Source organism: Hetaerina americana, unplaced genomic scaffold, assembly GCF_022747635.1.
Source record: "Hetaerina americana unplaced genomic scaffold, ioHetAmer1.1.p SCAF_6, whole genome shotgun sequence".
Taxonomy (NCBI): Eukaryota; Metazoa; Arthropoda; class Insecta; order Odonata; family Calopterygidae; genus Hetaerina; species Hetaerina americana.
In genome coordinates, this window is record NW_027287205.1 from 72,070,806 (window position 1) to 72,090,408 (window position 19,603).

Below are 19,603 nucleotides of genomic sequence, written 5' to 3' on the forward strand. Positions count from 1 at the left end.
ATTGTTTTTATCTATCCTTAGGCATGAATTTGGATTAGGAATGCATTTTGTTATGGCATGACATGTGATAATTTGAAGAAAAAATGAGTTTTTGACATTTTAAGATTTGACATGCATACAGTTACAATTCCATTTACCCATTTTACTAGAGGAGTGTGTAGATATGAGGAAGGAGCAGTGCTTCCTGGAATTCAGTGATGGTGTCTGTACTCAACCAATGACCCAAGAACAAACACGCATGCTTTGCTGTTGTTCAATGGGGCAAGCTTGGGGGAGGCCATGCAAAGAATGCCCTCGTCCTGGAACACGTAGGTATCATTCTGTTTAATTTTCTCTTTGACTCTCTCCTAATCTGCAGGGGTGTCTTCAATTCATATGTATGTCCAAACAGTGAGTTCCTGAGCACTAGTTGTATATTCGTTTGAAAGAGGTTGCTAATGAATATGGATTTTAGCTGACATTCATTGATGTGCTGCTCATTTGGTTATTTAAGAATTATCATACAAAGATTAATAATTTTCATCATGAGAAAGATCATGTTTATCCAGTTTTAGCTTAGTTATTATATACTTCTGTATTTTTTCTGTATAAATTAGGAAATTATTATATTTTCAGGAGATTATTTGACATTATGTGGGGCAAAGCCAGGGCAAATCATGAATCCTTTGACTAACAGGTCTGAGGAGATTGATGAATGCCATCTGATGCCCCAAATGTGCAAGCACGGAACGTGTATCAACACACCAGGCAGTTTTGAATGCCAGTGCAATAGAGGATATATATATGACAGTGATTCACATCAGTGCATTGGTAAGAGCACTTTATCCTTTGCCTGAAATTAATATCCTTATATTGTAGCCTTTAAAGAAATCCTCTGCAATACTTACCTTACTTAAAATAATTAAAATGCATTTACCTATGTGGTTGTGAATGCAATTAATGGCTATGATGCGTGTGTATTTGAATATATTCTTCTATTTCCAGATGACAATGAGTGTAACAAAATACCTGGACCTTGCAGAGGGAATGCTCAATGCATAAACACTCCAGGGTTTTTTGAATGCCAGTGTCCTGAAGGATATAAATTAAGCATGAGCCAAAGAGATTGCATAGGTGTGTTGAAATCATAGCTATACTTTTAATATTAACCTCTATCAATTAAATCTCTGAAATCACATAGATGAAAAGTTTTGAGGCAATCCATCAATGACTAAATTGATATGCCTCAGATTAAACTCTTCTCTTAAGCTTTATAGCCTTAACTAATACCATTAGATACAGATATGGTGCCTATCTTCATACATAAATTATTTTAATATGAACGAGAAAAAGAACTGAAATATTGCTAGATCATTTTCTATTTTAATTTCATGTTAAATTATACATTTGCATTTTCGTATAATTTATATTTATTATTTTTCCTTACATACAAAAATTAAAAATATTGCAAGTGTTTGACATGGATGCAGTTTAAATGAGTTGAATCACTTTGATATTCAAAAGTTTATCACACTTATTCTGTTGAAAAATATTTTGCCTAATTTTATTGTGTTTTGCAATTTACATGATTTCTAAAATAAAAAAAAAATGTTGTGAATGTTTTTTTAATAATTGATTTCACTATTAATAATCACCACTGCTCTATGCTACAATGATGGAGGCATTTTCTTGTCATTAATGTTGTGGCAACTCCTTTAAGCTTTCATAGGAGTTTGTCCTCCCTTAAGCTTTGCGAGTTGTTCATTCTGTTACAGTCATTTTTAAATGGGGATATTGATGGGTCCATGATATGTAAAGGAATTAATCAAAAATTCTTAGGAGAACAATAGTAATATTATTTGGCGTGGATATTTTCATGGAGTGACCCATAAGAGAGTGCTCACTTGGTTATATCCATGGCTAACTTTTTTATGGCCTAGGAGGCTCCAACATCTTGGTGCTGCTCCTTGTGATGGTACTGCAATCACATTTATGCAATTAAATAATTCCACTACACTTTGTTACCTCCACAAAGATTTTGGAGAGTTTGAAGAGTCTCTGAATAAAGCCCATCTCCACTGTTCAAAGGCCTTTCTGGTCACTAAACTATTTTTCAAATCTGTATGGTTACTGTATAGTGTGTAGGCATAAGCTAATGGAATTTCTATTTCATCCAGCTGTCAATCTGGGCATCATAGAAGGTTAAGCACATTTCAATGTTTTTTCATCCAGACTCCACATCATATCAGTAAGGTAATAGTGTATTGGTCAGGGCTGCAAAGTAGGTGTACTAAAAATTCATGCTGACTTCATATTCCATGAGAAGGTAGCCTTTTCAATCATACCCTTGACCGTGTGCTTTACTACTACTATGTTTTATGCCATTTGATAGAATTCCAATAGATAGAAAAGATATTGGTGATGGAGTTTATAATTAATTATCTGGCAATGCTTTGTTAAATATGTAAAACATTCATGGTACGAAATATATCCTGTAATTAGGATCAGATTACCTTTACTAGGGTTAGGAATACCTATGTAAATATTTGAACGAATGCAAGGGCAACGCGGGAAAAATGTTCATGTATGTTTGACTGTTGCTTGCTCCAAGACCTCAGAGCCCCTTATATTTAGGACCCAAACTCTTTCCTAGCAAGAGAGGATCATTTCCTTCCTCCAAACTGATTCGTACCTATCTCAGTAGGGATTCCATTCCACTATCATGAGATATGGTCACTCTTTACAATTCTTTACCACTGTCAATAAGTAAACATTATGTTTCTGAAAATCAACAGATATAAATGAAGTTTGGTGTCACAACCAGACTATGACAAGGAAAATAAATAGATCTGTTTTGTACAAACGTTAAAAAGTTTAGAAATTGATTTCAAGAATTTACAATTCCCCTGGTGAGTCATGCAGGTGCACTCTGAGGTGGTCACCCCTTGTGATTCAAGGAAAGAGAAGGTACTGAGGAGATTGTAAGAGTCCTCTCCCTACTTGCTCTTCCTTAACATTAAAGAGAGGGACTTGGTCCATCACCTTTCTACCATGCAGAGGGGCAATAAAATAATTGGGTCTTCTCACCTGTAGGATTAAATAAGTGTACTCAAATGAAGCTTTTTCTATTATGAGGAAAATTTCAGAACTCTCCCATTTCCCTTAGAGGTTATACTATGAACATACTCTAATTGGTTATCCGATGAATTTTTTCAACCATTGTTCAATGATGTCTTTGAATCTTTTGCAGACTGACTATATGAAATAATATTTCCTTAAGCTATGAAGGGTTAAGCCTTAACCCTTTATGGTATAAGTAAACATTATTTAATATAGTCAGTCTTAAAAAGGGTGTAAGAAGCTAAATTAATCCTTTCCATCTTTTGCAGATATTGACGAATGCCTGGACAGACCAGGCATATGTAGAAATGGAGATTGTAACAACTTTCAAGGTAGCTTCCGGTGCCTTTGCCATCCAGGATATGCTCTGACACCCAACCGGGACTCTTGTGTTGATGTTGATGAGTGTCAAAGGCATCCAAATATTTGTAATAATGGAACTTGTGTAAATACAGTTGGATCATACAAGTGTCACTGCTTTCCTGGTTTTAAGCTGAGCCATAGTAATGACTGCATTGGTAAGGAGGTACATGATGTTTTGTATAGTTCTATGCTTTATTTGACGCTATTAAAAAAAACCCAATGAAAGTATTTTTTGGTCGGACTTTTCACTAGCCTTGAAAATATGTAAACATTGGGAAAGTATGGAAAATCAAACATCAACCCTAGGAAACATGAAAAGTCTGGGAATACATCAAAATGTATTGAAATTTGAATTTTCATTCGTTAAAATTCTCCGTAAAAATAAATTGATTTGATATCTGCATGCACATACGCACTTTGAATAGCTCTATAAATAATGGAAAGTAAAAAAATGATTTTCGGTGATGACAGGAGACTTTCTCTGTCAATTAGGTACTATTAACATTCTACCCCATTTTCATATCTGTCACATTCAAACATTTTTACATATGATCCTTTGAGTAAGTACTGTAAATTTTAAATATAATTTGGAAAAATGTTGAGATTTACTTTCATCAGTATTTTAGCTACTTAATTTCATCAAAGTTATATTTTGCCATGATGTATTTAAATTTGAATCCTTATAAGAATTAATTATTCTTCAATTATATGTAACTTACATGAGTGATTCAACCAGTTCATGTCTATTGATATATATATACCTTCTTTAACGCCTATCCATACTGTTTTGACTTATGTATGCAACATTAATGCAGAATCAGTGAAATAAATCAGTCATGCAAAACATTAATACAGTGAACTCTGCTGTGTTCATTGGAAAACAGAATACTCCAAACCTAAACTTAATTTTGTCAGCATCTGTATGAATAATATACACTAATATTACTGACCATCTTCTGAAAATAGTCTTGTCTCTGCTAAGAAAACCTTTTAGCTGGACAATAGCAATATTAAATTACTACCTATTAGTTCAGGAAAGTGCTTTCAATTCTTTCCAATGCTTTATATTTTCAGTCTCAATGGATTTTTGTTCAAATGTTTGGAAAATCATTTTAGTATGAAGTACATATTTCACATCATTTTGATAGATAGGATTCAATATGTACATTTTAATAAGTAAAAAACTATACATTTGTTTTTCAAATGTTTATTAAAACAATTTGTTTTGCTTCTATTTTGCACACAATAGTCATGGATTGATTTGAATAAAGCAAAATATGAAAATAAAAAATTAGTAGGAATCAGGGCCTTTTTGCTTTATGCTGCATATCATTATTCACACATATGTAGGGAGGTAAATTTTTGGTTTTGGCTCATTTAGAGTAAACATTTTCAGAATATGAAAATCATTGTGCCATCTTTGAGATTAGGTTTTTGCTGTGCTGAAAATCGATATCAGCAATTTGTGTGAGGTATTGTGTCATTACGAACATTTTCATCCCGGCAGTACAGAATGCAAATGTCCCTGACAATAAAGCCACTTTTGGAAGTAATTGATACCAATAGGTATACCAATTTTTTTCAACTATATGAGATTTTTTCTTTCAGGTCACTGGATGTCTATGTTTATGATTTCCATGCAGTGAATAAATTCTATATAAATATAGATGCACATGTGTATTATATGATGATGTATGAATCTTTGTTCTATGCATCAAACAAAACAAAAACTGAAAATTTGGGTTGTTTATATTACTGCTTTATCCTATATTTAATTTATTTAACAGGAACATATCTCTATTTGTATCCTTTTATTCTTCCATAAATGGCTATTGCTTAAATTGTCTCGCCAAGAAGTTTTTGTTTACTTGTTAAATCTTGCATATAAAAAATCTTTGTGCATTTGATAGCTTGTGATTAAGGAAATGTAATTTATAACCTGCAATTTTTTGTCATAAATATTTTAGTCTGATATAACATTTGTAGCTATTGCTCAATAAAAATCTTGTAAATTTTTTGTTGGCTCCCTTGAAAATAGAGTTTTGTGCTGCTTCAGCAGTCCTTTAGCCCCCATACTCATGCTTTCAATTTTATTAAGAGGTATACATTTTGTTCTCAGACAATTCAAGCTCAGGAAATTTAAACAAATCTTTTTATTTTTCAGATATTGATGAATGCAGAATTATGCAAAATAATTTATGTCGAAATGGACGGTGTCGCAACACAATTGGCTCTTTTAGTTGTGAATGTGTTGATGGGTATACTCTCAGTGCAGATGGCCAATACTGTCGTGACATAGACGAATGCCATGAGGTATGTAAACATCATATTTTCCTAATTATCTTCAGTGGAATCTATGCCAATAGTTTGCTTATTTCATTTTCACGTACACAGCATTAAAAATTAAGTGATTCCATAATTTTTGCCTATTTGTACCCCTATGATTTCCATAAATACCTAGGTAGCAAATCTCCAATTAGACAGAAAAATTGGTCAGTTTCAATATTTAATCTTAAAGCTCTAGTGTAAAATATTTTTGTATAATTCTTGTGAAACGGTTATTTATATTTCTCCTATACATAATGCCTATTTTACTCTTGTCAGAAGTATTTTCTGGGAAAATGTAAATTTGAGGAAGTGTAAAATAGGGCAAATACTAATTTATTTTGCCAGAATTGAATTGGATTAAACTAAGTCTTTTACTTGGCAAATTCCAAAGAAACTGCAAGGGATGCCGCTACAGTAACTTTTGACGGGTCATCCGCTAAAATGCATTTCAATGCAATAATTTCAGAGTGTAAAAATCATTCGCCTTGAACAGGATCGAGGTCAAGGCGAATGATTTTTACACTCTGAAATTTTTGCATTGTTTTACTGGTCAGTAAATTCTCACTTAAATTGGTAAAAAATAAATTAATAAAATTTTGTCAATGTGTAAGACAATTAAAACAAATTAAGCTTTTCCTGATGTCAATATATGGAGTAAAGGTTACTCAAATGAAAAACAATGCTGAAAATTCACATCTAGATTCAAAAGATGAGCATTAATTCCCCATCCAAAAGAAAGGGAAAAGCAGCAGCATGTCAGGATTGTAAGGTGATAACTATAATTTCATATTTATTAAAGGTTGTGCTTATAATCATCAACAAAATGTTTGGGAAGAAGGCTAAAGACTATTTGGGGAAGATTAATTTGGGTTTCGAAAAGGGAGGGATACATTTGATTCTGTAATGATAATGAAATCACGGATAGAAAGTAATATGAAATGCTACCAGGATACATTTTTCTTCTTCCAAAAGTCTAATTGAAAGAAATAACTTTTTCTGCTAATATTTTATTGCACATGACCCTGATTCATTGCATTGTGACATCTTCAGTTGAACTCAAAAATCTTACAATTCTGTCTCTCCTCTTCACATTGCCCTTAGTTTGACTGATCAGATTATTTATGTTTGCGCTATTGTGAAAGGCTTTTCAAAATTGTTGTGCATACTTTTTCAGTTCAAAGGATTAATTTTAATGCAAGGGAATTGGGTTCTGTTATATGAAGAACTGCATTGTGGATGTGGTCTAAAAATAAAATTGAATCAAATGAAACATCAGAGGCTCCTGGATCCAACCCTCAACTGTTATTATGCAGTGATCTACAATCTTTCCTGCCCTCCACCTTTCTGTCTAAAACATTTTTTCTGTAACCAATTACCTCTAGCCCACTCCCTCTCCACTACCCTCTTAATATAAGAAGTGTTAGAATATACATTTATGCCTGAAGATCTCACAATTTAATGATATCCAGGGTATGAGAAATTCAATATACATAACAATATGAGAGTGTAAAATTCATTCGTCTTGACCAGGTTTTGAACCCAGATCCCTCGATGCCTGGCAGAGTGCTTTAGCCAGTTAACCTATCGCAGCATCCTCTTACACTCAGAAATTTTGGGGGCTTCAAAGGAACAAGATGTTGTGACAAAATGAAAAACTAAAGGCTAAAGCACTCGGCTGGACATAGAGGGATCCGGGTTCGAATCCCAGTCAAGGTAAATAAATTTTACACTCTGAAGTTGTTGCATTTCAATGCACATTAGCGAATGAAAAACTAAAGGCTAAAGCACTCGGCTGGACATAGAGGGATCCGGGTTTGAATCCCAGTCAAGGTAAATAAATTTTACACTGTGAAATTGTTGCATTTCAATGCACATTAGCGAATGACTTCATCAAAGGTTACTGCTGCAGCATCTCACGCAGTTTCTTGGAATTTGTCAAAAATATACATATTTGGAAAATATATTCATGACATTTAAAGGTAACATTTCCGCAAAGCAACAGCCAGGGTGTAGCAACATAACTTCCTTTTTTATTTAGCAAAGCCCCTTTAAAAAAGGAAGTTATGTTGCTGCACCCTGTAGTATAGAGAGTGAGAGTAGATAGAGGAATTGGCGACATATCTAAAATCTTTCCAATACTTATAATTCAAAGGTAAAATTATTGAAAGGTGAATCAGGATATGCAGTGAAGTAGGCTGTAGGCCATGGTTTCTCATGAAAATGACAATAACGAGCTAGTCAAAAATTGAAAAGATTTAGTTAAACATAAGCATTGAAGAGCTGGGAACTGCCAACTGTGTTTCTTTAGTTTCTTCAGCATATATCAGTAGGGTTTCTCGCCATTTTCTAGGTCTTTAATGCGTACATTAACATTGTTGACATCAGTGTCGCTGGTGTTCCAACCAGCATCTTCAAGTCAAAGGAGACCACCTTCAACCCGAAGACCCTGGTTAGAACACCAGCAAAAGTGTCATCAACAACAATTACGCATGTAGTGAAGACCCCGAAAATGGAGAGAAATTCTATTCCACTTCTTATTTAGGAAGTATTTTAGATGACTAGCAGGAAATTAAGAAAGATGCTAATTGAAGAATTGCATTAGGAAGAAGGAGTTTATGGAAGGGACTCAAAGTTAAGAAATATGTAAGGAAAAGATTTTGGATACTTAGGTTGTAGGTTTATTTGATTATGTAATATTTTCATTGAGGAAAGAGGACAAGCATAAATTAGAGTATTTTGCAATATGGGTTTGGTAAATAATGTAAAATATAGAATGTTAGTAAACGTCCTAATGTATTGATACTAGCCATGAAAATGGAGAGGAGGTTATTGGGAAAAGTTAGAAGGTAGGAAATATCTATTTAGGCGATAATGAGGAGCAAGGGAATATAAAGACTGTGATAAAAGGAAGAACTCTTTGCATAAAAATGAAGAAAGGAATAAGCATTTGGAACAGCACAAAAGGTGTTAGAAAGTATGGGGAGTCAATGAGTGGTTTATGGTGATGTGATATTTTTGCGCGGTGTTAGGCAGGGCATGGAAGCAAAGCAATGTGGAAACCCTAGGTCCAATGAAAACTCACCTATTTTGGTAGTCTACTGCTAATAATAATTTACCGATCTTGCTGTATCTTTATCAAAAAAAAGTTGCTCAGTATTTTCAAACATCATGTGTATTACTTGCAAGCAGGTACTAATCCTATTCAAATTTACAGCGTTTGATACTCCATGATACTCCATTGGATATATAATGTAATGTATGCATATGTATTGGAAACTATTACTTCAGATAATTATTTTTTAAAACATTATCTCTATTTTTAGGTCACTGGAACTTGTCCTCCACCTGGTAAATGCCAAAACTTAATGGGATCGTTTGCATGTAGCTGTCCTCCAGGCTATTCCCTACAAGTTGATGGAAATTATTGTGAAGGTATTTACAATAAAAGCTCATTTAAAAAAGTGCTGTATTTCTGTTGGTAACTAGTACTCCCTTGTAATCTTTCAAATATTAAATTCATTACCTTTAACTGTTTATGCTCATATTCCTATTTTGTTGCATTAACATATGGTGATTTTCCATTTATTTGTAGACATTGACGAGTGCCAGGAGGATTTTGGAGTTTGTGAGGGAGGTAGATGTGTGAATACAGAAGGAGGTGTAATTTGCGAATGTCCAGAAGGGTATATTTTAAGCCACAATGGAATGAAATGCATTGATATAAGACAAGATTTCTGTTATGATGGAATGAGGCAAGGTATGTATTTTTATGAACATCCATTCATAATGAAAAATTTCCAAATCACTTTCACAAATCTGATCAAGAAATATGCAGCAATTAAATTGTATAATTTGTGGCAAATGCATGTATTAGATATGCAAAAATGGTTTAAATTACCACTGATATTCGCCATTGATAGATTTCAAATCAGCTATAACCTATTAGCAGTTTTGTTAAATTATTTTGGTTAGCTCTTTCCAGTGATATTAAAGCAATAAACATATGCTATTATTTATATTTCAAAGGAAAATGTGTCCTGCCTCGTCCTGACTCCATTACTCGCAAGGAGTGCTGTTGTACCATGGGAGTGTCTTGGGGAAAATCTTGTGAACATTGCCCAAGGGAGGGCTCAGGTATAAAATTGTTGTCATTAAAATATGTATGTTTTATTTATTTTTGAAGTCTGCTGGAATATAATGACTATATGAATACTGATTTATTGAGAATTGGATGGAATTATGAATTTGAATTTGAAAAATTCCTTTCTGAGCTATCTACCAATAATAACAATATTTATTGGTCCACGGACTTAACGAAGTAAAATATAGGAAAAGTCAGAGAAAAAACAACCAGCTGCTTCAGTGCTCTGAAGACTCTAGAAACTCTTCCACATTATAATAGTATTTATCTATCAGAAAATGCTTGAGATATTTCTGAAATGTACCTCTAGAAGGACCAGATTTTATGTCTGGTGGCAGCTAGTTGAAAATTTTTATAGCCACATTAAAGGAACTCTTATTACACATAGCAGAAGAGTGGCAGAACAAATGTACATCAACACCCTGCCGAGTATTATGCCTATCTACTTGAGCATTGGTGATTTGTTGTTTTATATTATCCATAACATTCATACATTTATAACATAGATAGATGAGGTAAAATGTAGAGGTAATATATAGATGAGGTAAAGTTAGAATTTTCAATTCTTTAGCACAAGGTTTGCAAGTTTGCCATGGGGGTATTTTTGCTACATACCTAATCCATCTTTTTTGCATTATAATAACTTTGCAGAAGACAGGTGATGCTCCCCAAAAAATAATTCTGAAGCTCATATCGGACTGAAAGTTGCCAGAGTGAACCATTTTCAGTATTTTTACATCTACAATGTTTATAAGATTTCATAGAATGAATTCACTTTTTGCCAAAGTGGAGCATAGGCCATTGGTATGGATCCTTCAATTTAAGGGCTCATCAATAGAAAAACTTAAAAACTTGGTGCTGTGTACCCTTTCTATTGGTTGGCCTTTTAATTAGAGGTCTAACTGAGGCACTTCCCTTCTTTTTTCAAATTGAATATAATTTGTGTTTAGTACATTTACTGGTGGTTTGTTAATGTTACACCATTTTTCCAAGAGCAATAATGAGCTACCAAGCTTAACTTGCAACAAGTAAGGGTCCTTGGGGCTCATTGGTAAAGTTGTATCATCTGCATACAGAACTATGTTTTTATTCTCAATATATCTAGGCAAATCATTGATATAATGTAAATGATAATGGCACAAGAATGCTACCTTGTGGTACCCCGACACTTGTTGTTTCTATGGTTGATAAGTGATTTATCATAATGTTGTTGACTCTAATTCCAGAAACCTCCACCATCTGTTTCCTGCCCTTTAAATGTCATTGAAGCCATTTATGGGCAATTCCCCTGATCCCATAGCATTCACATTTACTTAGAAGAATGTCATGGTCCACAGTATGAAATGCACATGAAAGATCATTGCATACACCAACAGAGTATTCCTTTGAGTCCCAAGAAGTCATTATTATTTTAAGAAAACTTGCTAAGCATCATGAGTACCTATTCCCTGTTGGAATACTAATTATTCCATACTAAAAATTCTATTTTTAATGATATATTTCATAAGCCTGTCTCACTAAGGACTGAAGATTTTCAAAAAATTAGTAAATAAGGGCAATGGTTGGTAATTGCTATTATCATTCTCATTCCCTTTTTTAAGAATAAGTTTTATCTTTGCTATTTTTAGATAGTCTGGAAACTCACCATTTGTGAAGGACTCATTCATGACAAATTTTAAGGGTTTGATTATTACCTTGAAGCATTTTTTATAATCGTAGTAGGTATATCATCGATTCCGACTGTTGGTTTACTTTTAAGCCTCATGATGCACTTTAAGGCATCATCCTTTGTTGCAGGAAATAGGACCAAGGAAGATGTCACATGCTGGAAAAACCATGCATCAAATCCAGCGTTACTCATTATTCCATTTTTTAATTTATGAGGCACATTAGTTTGGTAATTAATGGCAAACTCTGGTACTTGTTTCGTTTCAAATAGGCAGATCACTACTAATTTTTTAATATTAAAATACCTCTCTTGTGAACTTTTCCTCCAGTTATATTATTAAAGTGAAGAATGTGAAAGTAAAGCTTCTCCCTTAAGTTTTTTGGACTCAAATCAAAATACAAGAATGTTAGTGTAGCTATATGCTCTCTCAAGTGTTGATTGAACTATCTCAGTACCTATAATAATGATCATGGAATCAGTAAAACATTAAAGAATATATGCCTATGAAGTTCAGTGTGGTCACACTCCGGAATTAATGGTTTATTATTATCAAGGCACAATGCACATACAACCACATTATCAGGATTAGGGATTCAGGGTTTGTCTGCATACTTGAATCCAGCACTTTTTTAACATTTTAAAACCCTTTGTTGTATTCATTTATTTAATCAACTACTAACCATTCAAGCCATTTCCATAAACCTATTATGATAATATAAATAGCTGAACATATTTATTAATGCATATTTCTTGGTTTATGTAATTTTTCCTAAGAGCACCCCTTTATTAACAAATATAAATTTCCTGCAGCGAAGATAAGTTACTCACAAGCAATAGGTGCCGAGAAAGTGAAACATTTAATTATCTATAAAGACTTCAGTGAAGGGTTTTGAAATGAATTGCAATATTTTTTATCCACCTTGCTGTACTTATTTCCAAACTAATTCACTTGTTAGGTCATGATTTTTTCAATCATTTAGCTTGCAAAATCTTTTTTCCAGCATTTTTGGCTTGCTTGGATTTGGAGGACAAAATGAATTTCCATTGAGAATACAATAATATGCTACTTTAACTCTACTACAAAATGTTGACTAAATTAATCTTGTTTTTCATCTCTAATGAAATTTTTGTTGCATGTAGTATCAGGTACGGAGCACATTTTGAATTGTGTTTGAAATTATTTTCAATCCGAAGTTAACATGCATAGAACAATGTTATTGAAATTGTTTTTCATTCCAAACTTCTAGTTAAATAGCTTTATGAAATTTTTACCAAGTATTTTCTATTTTCTTTACTGCAGTGGAGTTTGCTAAGCTGTGTCCCCAAGGCCCAGGACGAGGTGATACTGGAGAAGATTTGAACGAATGCAATTTTATGACCAGTGCTTGTGACAATGGTGAATGTATCAATACAGATGGGTCATACCGCTGTGAATGTCCAACTGGGTATGTTCTTGATCAAACGGGGAAGAAATGTATAGGTAAGTACTTAGGCTTGTAGAAGGTTATTATGATTGTATCTGTAATGAATGTGTTTCACTTAACTGTGTGAAGAATACATTAATGTGTGCTTTGTGAAATGTAATGATTGGTGAAAATTGATTATTTGTGCATAAGCCTAAAAGCTGATTTTTTAAATACTTATCATGATATTAATGAACTGATTAATGGTAGTTATATGTATTTATTAAATTTTGGCATGTGTTTAATATGTTTTCATACTTTTTGAAGATACTAAGGGGAATGATTTTTTTCTTCAATAATTGGTGATTTTAAGTACTCAATGTAGTGCCTTTTTAAATTTTTTCTTGCTGATTATGACTAACACTTTGAAACAATTTGATTTATCGTGATTCCAAATAAAGCGGTTCCTACATATGCAAATGCAATTACACGAATACTTCCTAAATAAATTACATGTCACTTCATTATCAATACATGTATTATCCTTTTAGAAAATGGTCAAGTGGAACATGAAATGTACAATTCTAATGTGACTGTACATTTGGTACTTCCTTCCAAGAATTTTCTTTTTATGGCCAAGGGTAGGGCCATCATTGTAACTTGATGGTAACTTATTGCATTGGTAATGTGCTACCTTTTTCTTTGTGCCTCTGCAAGATGAAATGAAGGAATGGTCCTAAAATAGTGTCTTCTTACAGTTTATTCTTATGAGGATAGTTTGAAAAGTGTGCTCAACACTAGAGAGAAACACATCAGATATGTGCACAGATTGGTACACATCATACAATTATTTTTGGTTACTTGCATCCTTTGAAGCTACACACACACACACACACACACACACACACACACACACACACACACACACACCGAATTTCAACCATATTGGCCTATTACTTTATTATACATTGGTCTCTTACTAATATTGGTTCATGTTAGGCTTTTGTTTGAATCAAACTAGTTGAGTGATTCCCAAAAATGAATGAAGGAGAAGTTAATGTGTTGATCAAACCTATTTATGAAAGACAAATCCTGCAGAAAAATTAAAGAGAAACTTGTAAACCATGTTGTAAGAAATATGTTCACAGTTGACTGCAATGTCTGACAAGAAGTCCTTTTCCATCACTACAATGCCTCAGCTTTACTGACGTTGTGATCACAATTTTGATGTGTGTTATAAATCCAACTCATTCCCATCCCACTATTCTCCTGATGTTATTCCCTTTAGCTTCTTGTCGTCCAATATGAATAACTGGTGGGAAGATAATTTTATTCCAATGAGGAGAGACATTTGATTTTGGAATTAAATACTTATTTTGCAAATTTAAACCACTCATATTATTTTGGAAAGGATCAACAAGCTGGGGCAGCATTTAAAAATTTATAAGCCTAAATGGAGACTATGTTGAAAAATAAAAATGTTCTATCCCTAAAAGTGAAGTATGAAGTTCATTTTTGTGGACACGTTTCAAACCACCTTGTAAATCTTTGCTTTAAGGCATTTGCAGTAATTTTTGTCCACTGTGATCTTTGTGGTATATGCAGTTGCATATATATATGATTTGATTGCTGATATGCTCTGAGATATAAAAAGATCTAGTTCACAGATGATATCCCAATAATATTATAGAGAGACAACCTTGTAAATGTATATTTTTTTAATTCCCTTCTTCACGGTTAGAATATAATCAGTATTTATCCTATTAAGGAGATAAGTTGGTTCCAAAAATGGGGCTTCTGTGGTGACCACATTTGTAAGGGTCAAAAATCACCAAGTCAACATTTGAGCAAGGTTTTTTAAAATTTTTTGAGATATGGTGAATAGTGATCTAAATAAGTATGTAAAATTTTCTATCCTTATTATTCTTAAAAACTAAATTACACTTTATGAACATTTATATTAGTATCAATAGCCTTGAGTCAGAAAGGGAGCAGATAACACTAAGACTTATAGAAAGGTACATAACACTCTTGTATACTTGCGACACCACCTTAGTCGGTCATAACAAAATCACTTCTACATAAGTACCCCTACATTTTTACAGGGATAATTTACATAAATTTACCTACCTTCTACCTGCATTATGTATGTGTGTGTGAATATGTGTATAGATGTATATAATTTAGGAAAAAAATTATTTTTCATTTTTAAAGTAAAGCTCACTTTCATTTTTGACTACAGTTATTTTTATAACATTTTAAGTTGAATAGCAATAGCCTTGTCAATTGTTATAATAGTTTTTTAAATTTGATGCAATTGCGAGTACTGATAATTTACTAAATATATGTGCGCTGTTCAATAAGTCCTTAGAAAAACTATATAAACATTATTTTGGGTAGATATTTTTTTATTTTTCAACATGATATCCTTTTAGCTTAATAAACTTTTCCCACTGATTCTCTAACTTTTTTAAGCCATCCAGACAGTATCGTTTTGGAAGGTCCTCAAAATAGGCATCTGTGTTGGTGATAACCTCCATTTTTCCCCTAATTTTGGGAAAACATAGAATTAAATTGATTAAGAAAGACTTTTTGGGTGGCATCATCATCAGAAATATTTCTGGAATTTTCCATGCTTTATGATAGTTTCTTGTGGTGACACCTCTGATGCACATTGAAAAAAGGCCGTAGTGATAATTTCCAGTGGATAGATTTTGTAGGAAATCCAAAAATTACTGCTTTCATCTACTATGTTCTGTATAAAATTTTGTGTTCTTCATATAAATTGCTTTCGAGTTGTCATGCCCACAAAAAACCATCACCTATGTATAAACACGAGGACAAACATCAATAGGAAAATGGTCAAAATGTGCAAAGATGGGTTCAGAAAATGTATTTCAGGAAAAACCCCTAGCTTAAAGCTTTGGCAAAAACAATAATTTCTCCAAAATGTAATTTTATTATTTTTATCATTTTACTGATACCAGGCCTATTCCTCATTTAATCTTCATGGGCGCCTTTTGATCTTTCTCAATTCATATCTCTGATATATAATGCTTACCTCTTTTGGGTGTTTTTCTTTCTGCACTCTATTTTCACCATCTCTCTCTCTCTCTCTCTCTCAGGATTGTGAGATATTTTCATATGTAATCATTGCTCCTATGTATTAATGTGGTTCTCATCCTTCATCTTGTTCATAGCAAATCATTCATTTTCATTTTGCTTAAAACCATTACATATGTACATTGTGAAAGTAATTTTTTAATGGTGGAAATGAAAATACTGAATTTTTCAGATGACAATGAGTGCTTACATGGAAATGTATGTGGGAATGGCACATGCTCTAATGTTGTGGGTGGTTTTGAGTGCGCCTGTGATGATGGTTTTACTCCTGGACCCATGCAGGTGATTGTAAAACAACTTTACAAAGCCAACAATCCTAATGATTCTTACTTAAATTTATATTTATAATGATTTGCTCCGCTCCAACTTACTTGTCAAATAGGTCTGTGAGGATATCAATGAATGCCAGGAAATGGGAAATCAATGTGCGTTCAGGTGTCACAATGTTCCTGGTTCATTCCGATGCATCTGTCCTTATGGGTATGCTTTGGCACCTGATGGAAGACATTGCCAAGGTCAGGATAACCTTTCATTGTTCTGTAGAACAAAGTCTGTTAAAGTACATTTAAAAGTATAAGTATTTATTTAATGAATGGGTAATCAACTGTGGATAAAAATATTAGTTTTTTCAAATTTTGAAAATATATGGGTTTAATGTCTTAGGGTATATATTAACAGCACAAGATCAGTGATTGATTGTGTTTCTCATCAGCATTGTTTTGTGATATTTAAGAATTCTCTTGCCTACACTGTACAGTGAGATGATTGCACCAAACAAATCAACAATATGGAAACTAAACATTTATTTGTTCCCTCATCAATGTTTGAAACTAATGACATATCGCAAAGTCAGATCTGTCAAGAAATGAGTCCAAAATAGTACATCTAAAATAGTATATGATGCAATTATGACTATCAAGAGTATATTTGATTTGATTTTGTTAAAAAAATAAAAATGTTTTGGAATAAAATCATAGAATCATCATCATCAGAGAATAATGTGTATTTCTGACTATGTGTTAGATAATTCTACAATTACATTTTAATTCAAGACCTAATCTTTGATGAGGTAATCTAATTCATCTTAAATATTTATGATATTGTAAATTGGAAACTCAGTTTGCAGTCAGTTTCCACTGTATTTTCATTTACTGGCAACGGGACGAAGTTTATCATGACAACTGTGGTGGGGATTAGGTGACTTGGTAGAATTAGAAAGCTCTGAGGCTTTATTGCTTCTGTAAAACTACAGGCATAATACTATTGTTGGTAGTATCAACTGGTATTTTCATGGATCTCCAACATACTTGTTATTATATTTTGATTCTTCAAACATAACTTTTACAATGGAAGAATTTGCTTGTGAATTCCAATTATTGCTTAAAATTGGATTTGTAAGTAGTAAGAGTTGCAATTGATAACTGAAGAAAGGAGGCTCAGGTAAATACAGAGCTTGTGTACAGAGTGGAGGTAGATTTTGGAGTTAATAATAGTCCGATTGAATAAAATGAATGGTGTTTACAGTGCCATACTCTGATGCTCATCCCCAAGTTCTCAACCCACACACACTCATGGCCCCTAAGTGGGCTGTCTTATTTGAAGGCTACAGGTTGAAGTAATTTTTTAAAGGATCAATGCATTGGTATCCCTCCAGTTACTGAGTAAAGGGAAAGTGGAAATGTTGAAAATGATAATAAGGCGATTAGAATATTTTCACATTTAACTCGCAAAGCATATATGCCACATACATATTATGAATAGGTATTATCATAGGAGTATATATACACCAAAAATAACAATTTTTATTGGACACTAAAATTCATGATTGTAATAAAAATTTGGCATACCTTCTGATTCTGTTAATTAAAACATTGTCCTGTCAGAACTGCTGCAATTAATGAATTGAGATAAATAAGGGTATTCCAATCATTATGAATGCCCATTATAATTCACATTATGATTCTATTGATCTCTGGTTGAAGCTTTAGCTTGTTCATTGAACTGCAATTAAAGTAACAAAATAATTGGAATAATTGTTCTATTTTAGGCATTTTGATATTGTTTATGTCTTCATGGAACTCAAGCTAGTTGTGAATTCCTATGGAGATCATTTTTCCTAACTTTTCTTTAATTGTATAAATATAGGCAAAAATTTATTCCTAGAAATTTTATAAATATCAGTGTAAAATGTAATCATACTTCAGTTCAAGCAGCAACAAGATCATTGCAATCGAAAGTTAACCTACTGATATTTGGCAAAACTAACTCATGAGGACTCTATAAAACTCTATGAATAACGAATAGGCAAATTGATATTGGTAATTTGAAGTAAATACTTACAGGAAAGGGCAAAGGGAAGTAGTAATGAATTACAAAGAATGATGGAGTCATGAAGCCTCTGCTAGATTACATATACAGTTGACTGTCATATATAAAAATGCATTGCTTTAATTAAATAATTCACAGAGACTTAATTGTTATCAGCTGGGACATGAAGCATTATAAAACGTTTCTACTGTGTTGGAATGTTACAAACTTTTGTATTTTTCTAATTTGAGTGTGTAGAATTGTATTTTTTGTTTGTTACCATAACCCAAGAGTCATCCTTGCTTGAAACATTTGCCTTAAATTTGAAACCAGAGTGGCACATCGTTTTATTAATTTCCAAGTTTGTTTTTTTTAATACAAGTGCATGCAATTAGTATTCACTTAATATTCTTTTGTTTTTTAATATTTACAAATGTCACTCTCATTTGAGATATTCAGAAGTGCTGAAAAATGATGTGACTTAACAGTGGAATATTGCATTAAATGTTAATCAGGTGATTACTGATGCATTAGTCATTGAACGCAGTACTTTGAAAATTGATTTGATGGGCCACTTTTTTGGGATTCAACAAGTCCCTAACATTTTATAGTTTTTCTAGTTAGAAAAAAACTATACCACTCCATGTATTAATTATTACACAATTGCAAAAAGCTCCAAACCAGTTGTCATTGACATTGCAAAGGAGCAAAGTAATTAAATCAAAAGGAGTATACTAATGTAAATAATATGTAAGTTTATAGAAATCATAATGTATATTTTTTCAAATTCTGAGTTAAGTGTTCAACTATGAAAAAGTGTGACTTGCTGAGTAACTTAAGTAATCACTAATCACATCTCGATCTGATTGCAGGACAATTGCGTTGGTTAACCATGCATCATATTATCTCTTAACCCAATAGAAAATCAGATACAGCAATATGCTTTTAACACCAAAGTTCAAAAGCAACAACTTAATATGAATATCAAAAACATTTAGTCCGTATTCACGAGTTTTAAAAATTTTGATTTTCGTCTAATTGATTATGTTTATACTTAAAAAGTTTGACTTAAATAATGGAGCTATTTTCGACCAAATGATTACTGATTGGTGTAAAGGCCAATTGTAAATTTAAGAAAAAACCCAATTTTTGAAATGATCCCATTTATGT

At 32.7% G+C, this 19,603-nt stretch overlaps 1 protein-coding gene across 1 annotated transcript in view; it reads left to right on the forward strand.

Annotated features, from left to right (window-relative positions):
• LOC139695078 (fibrillin-2-like) overlaps nt 1-19,603 on the forward strand; it is a 104,059-nt gene that overhangs the window by 71,117 nt on the left and 13,339 nt on the right. Inside the window, exons 30-40 of the mRNA XM_071593702.1 lie at nt 150-308; nt 616-810; nt 985-1,113; nt 3,369-3,617; nt 5,627-5,775; nt 9,114-9,222; nt 9,383-9,547; nt 9,817-9,924; nt 12,901-13,080; nt 16,299-16,408; nt 16,509-16,641. Of these exons, the coding sequence (XP_071449803.1) occupies nt 150-308; nt 616-810; nt 985-1,113; nt 3,369-3,617; nt 5,627-5,775; nt 9,114-9,222; nt 9,383-9,547; nt 9,817-9,924; nt 12,901-13,080; nt 16,299-16,408; nt 16,509-16,641 (1,686 nt within the window). The remainder of the gene's footprint in view (nt 1-149; nt 309-615; nt 811-984; nt 1,114-3,368; nt 3,618-5,626; nt 5,776-9,113; nt 9,223-9,382; nt 9,548-9,816; nt 9,925-12,900; nt 13,081-16,298; nt 16,409-16,508; nt 16,642-19,603) is intronic.